Here is a 2,738-nt window from a genome sequence, read left to right as displayed (position 1 = left end):
GGCCTAGCGCGTTTGTGAGCTGGCCCTCGGTCACACTGGGGGCCTCGAGGGGCAGGCTCAGGGTCCTTCAATTCGATTAGGAGGGATCGCCCTGGCCGCCGCAGGTGGTTCAAGAACGCGCTCAGGAGCCCTGTCCTGACATAGTGGAACCTCCGGGAATTTACAGCCCGACCGGAAGGTTGTGAATTCTTCTGTCTAGGGGCAGCCCTGTCTGATTCTAACGAGAAGAGCCGCCGGCACAGGGAACGCCCGGCTGGATCCTGGCCCTCAAGGTCTTACGTTAAGAGACCAACTTCGTAGGTGCTTCTGCGAGATTTCTTCTGCCTGATTTCAGGGTCGCATATGCAATACGGGCACGGTGAAATTGGCAGTGAGGCTGAGAGTCCAGCTTGTCACTGTTCAACCAAACCTCAGAGATTTGACCTTTGTTTTGGTCCCCCCCGCCCCTCCCCGGGCTACTACTCAGGGAGACTAGACCACGAACCCAGATGAGGATGAAGGCGGGCAACCCAAGCCCTGGAGTAGCCAAACAAGCCGCTCTCTGGGAGAATATTGGATTGTTAAAAGGGACTCTATAGACCACGAGTATTTGATTTTGGACGTGGATCTCCCTTTGTAGATACAGGAACTGGGCCTAGAGAGGTGGTTCGGCTTTGAAAAGACTCCTAGGGAAATTGTGACCTCCCCTTATCCCATCATCCAAACAGCAGGACGAGTAGAGGATACAAAAATTCTAATTCCAGCCTAACATAACCGAAACAGGATTTTGATGATGAAACATAGTAAAACAGGTAGTAAGTGTAGTACATGAGGATGTAATTGTAGACCCAGATACAGAGCTTCTTAGCAAGGGTAAACAAAATTTAAAAATGATCTTGTTTTATCAGTATCAATATATAAATTATGACAAGCCAGTATGAGTTTTACTATGATTTTAAAATAGAGTATTCTAAAATGCCACTTGCATTCATGTACTTTTCTTTTTTTGGAGAGGTTTTTGCTTTAGGGCATGTGTGCTCGCCAGAAAGACAGAGACAGAGAGACACAGAAAGTGAGAAATCACACCCCTGGGGGGATGGCCACGCTGCAATCCCTTCTCCATTCTCCTCTTGGGATCTTGGGCACGCTCGCACACATGCCTGGCATGAGTTTAAGCCACTGGGTCCGAGACTCAAACCACAGTCGACTACATGGGAGACATGGCTATGTCATTACGCTAACTGCTGGTCCCCATATCTGTATTTTTGTATACAAGAATAAATATGAAGTGCTACGTTTTACTATTCATCTTAATGGCTGAGTATGACTAAGAGGGGAAACTATTGTTAACTGTGTAAACTCAGAAAAACCTTGTTTTTAAGCTATTATACAACATAAAATACTATGATGTATGAACATCCATGTAATAGTAAGTAGTAAATATTGGGTTATAGGAAAAGTCATGACGCATTTTTGTTTTTCTATGCAAAAATCATGACTTTTCTGACAACCTAATAATGAGTAAGCCAAAGCTCAGATAAAATCCAACTTTTAGCTATTATATAATTAATTATTTGTGAGTTGGCTGGAATAAATTAAAGAGCCAGGCTAGTTAAAAACTTCCTCCTGGTAGTTATGTGTATAACACTGAATTTAATATTAATTGAAAGAATACAACCCAGAAAGGAAAAATGGCATACATGTGACTTAGGTAAAAATGATTTACTTATTATTTTATGCAAAGATTTACGATTTTTTGTTCTTTCCCTTCCATTATCCTACTGGTATATATTTAGTAAATATAAGCAAAAATATAATCAGGAAGGCATATTTTTAAGATATTGTAGCATATTCCAAAAGTCAACAAATGACTTTCTAATTACTGGTTTGGGATTATACTTGCTCATATAATTTAGTTTGTGACATAATTACATAATTCTGTAACATCCCAAGTATTTAGTAGTCTTTGAGAGGAGATTTGTTAAAAAAAAATTACCATATATATGTAGGTATATATATATATATATAAAACTGTAAACTTTGATCCATTTTTATGGTACTGTTAAAACCTTTTTCCCTGTTAAATTACAGCACAGGGAACAGCAGATGGTGTAATGGTTATGTTGCTGGAGTCCCGTGTAGTCTATCATGGTTTGAGTCCCACCTGGTGGCTTAAAACTCACGCCAGGTGTGTGAGGGATGTGTGTGTGCCCAAAATCCCGAGAGGAGAAGTGATTGCAGTATGGCCATCCTCCCTTGGGGGTGGGGGGAGGGAGTGATTTCTCACTGTCTCTTTGGTAAACACATGTGCCCTACACCAAAAATCTCTGAAAAAAAAATTGCAGCATATCTAGTTTACACCCTTGCCAGAGACCTGCTCCAGCTGGAGTGGGTTGATGCTTGTACACAGAAAGGCGAGACAGGCGAGAAGGAATCAGACTGAGATCTCAATGTTCTTTAGCATGTTCTCAGCGGACTACAGTCAGAGCAAGCTCAAGACTGCAGCCTCAGTGACTATCAAACATACATATTTATTGGGAACCAGCAGTTAGCGTAATGGCTATGTCGCTGGACTCCCACGTAGTCGACCGCGGTTCGTGTCCCGGACCCGGTGGCTTAAAACTCACGCCGGGCGCGTGTGCGTGCGTGCCCAAGATCCCAAGAAGAGAACGGAGGAGAAGGGATTGCGGCGTGACCATCCCCCCTGGGGGGTGATTTCTCGCTTTCTGTCTCTCTGTCTCTCTCTGTCTGGCGAGCGC

The 2,738-nt window shown here is 43.4% G+C and overlaps 1 protein-coding gene across 1 annotated transcript in view; it reads left to right on the top strand.

The window, feature by feature from the left end:
* LOC102501434 (DNA repair protein XRCC4-like) overlaps nucleotides 1-139 on the top strand; it is a 2,915-nt gene extending 2,776 nt beyond the window's left edge. The window contains exon 4 of the mRNA XM_027774612.1: nucleotides 8-139. Coding sequence (XP_027630413.1) covers nucleotides 8-139 — 132 coding nt within the window. The remainder of the gene's footprint in view (nucleotides 1-7) is intronic.
* Nucleotides 140-2,738: the final 2,599 nt, after the last annotated feature.

This window comes from Tupaia chinensis, unplaced genomic scaffold (genome assembly GCF_000334495.1).
Source record: "Tupaia chinensis unplaced genomic scaffold, TupChi_1.0 Scaffold000460_1, whole genome shotgun sequence".
Classification (NCBI taxonomy): Eukaryota; Metazoa; Chordata; class Mammalia; order Scandentia; family Tupaiidae; genus Tupaia; species Tupaia belangeri.
The sequence above is the reverse complement of the archived record's forward strand: the minus strand, read 5'-3'. Positions and strand labels throughout refer to the sequence as shown.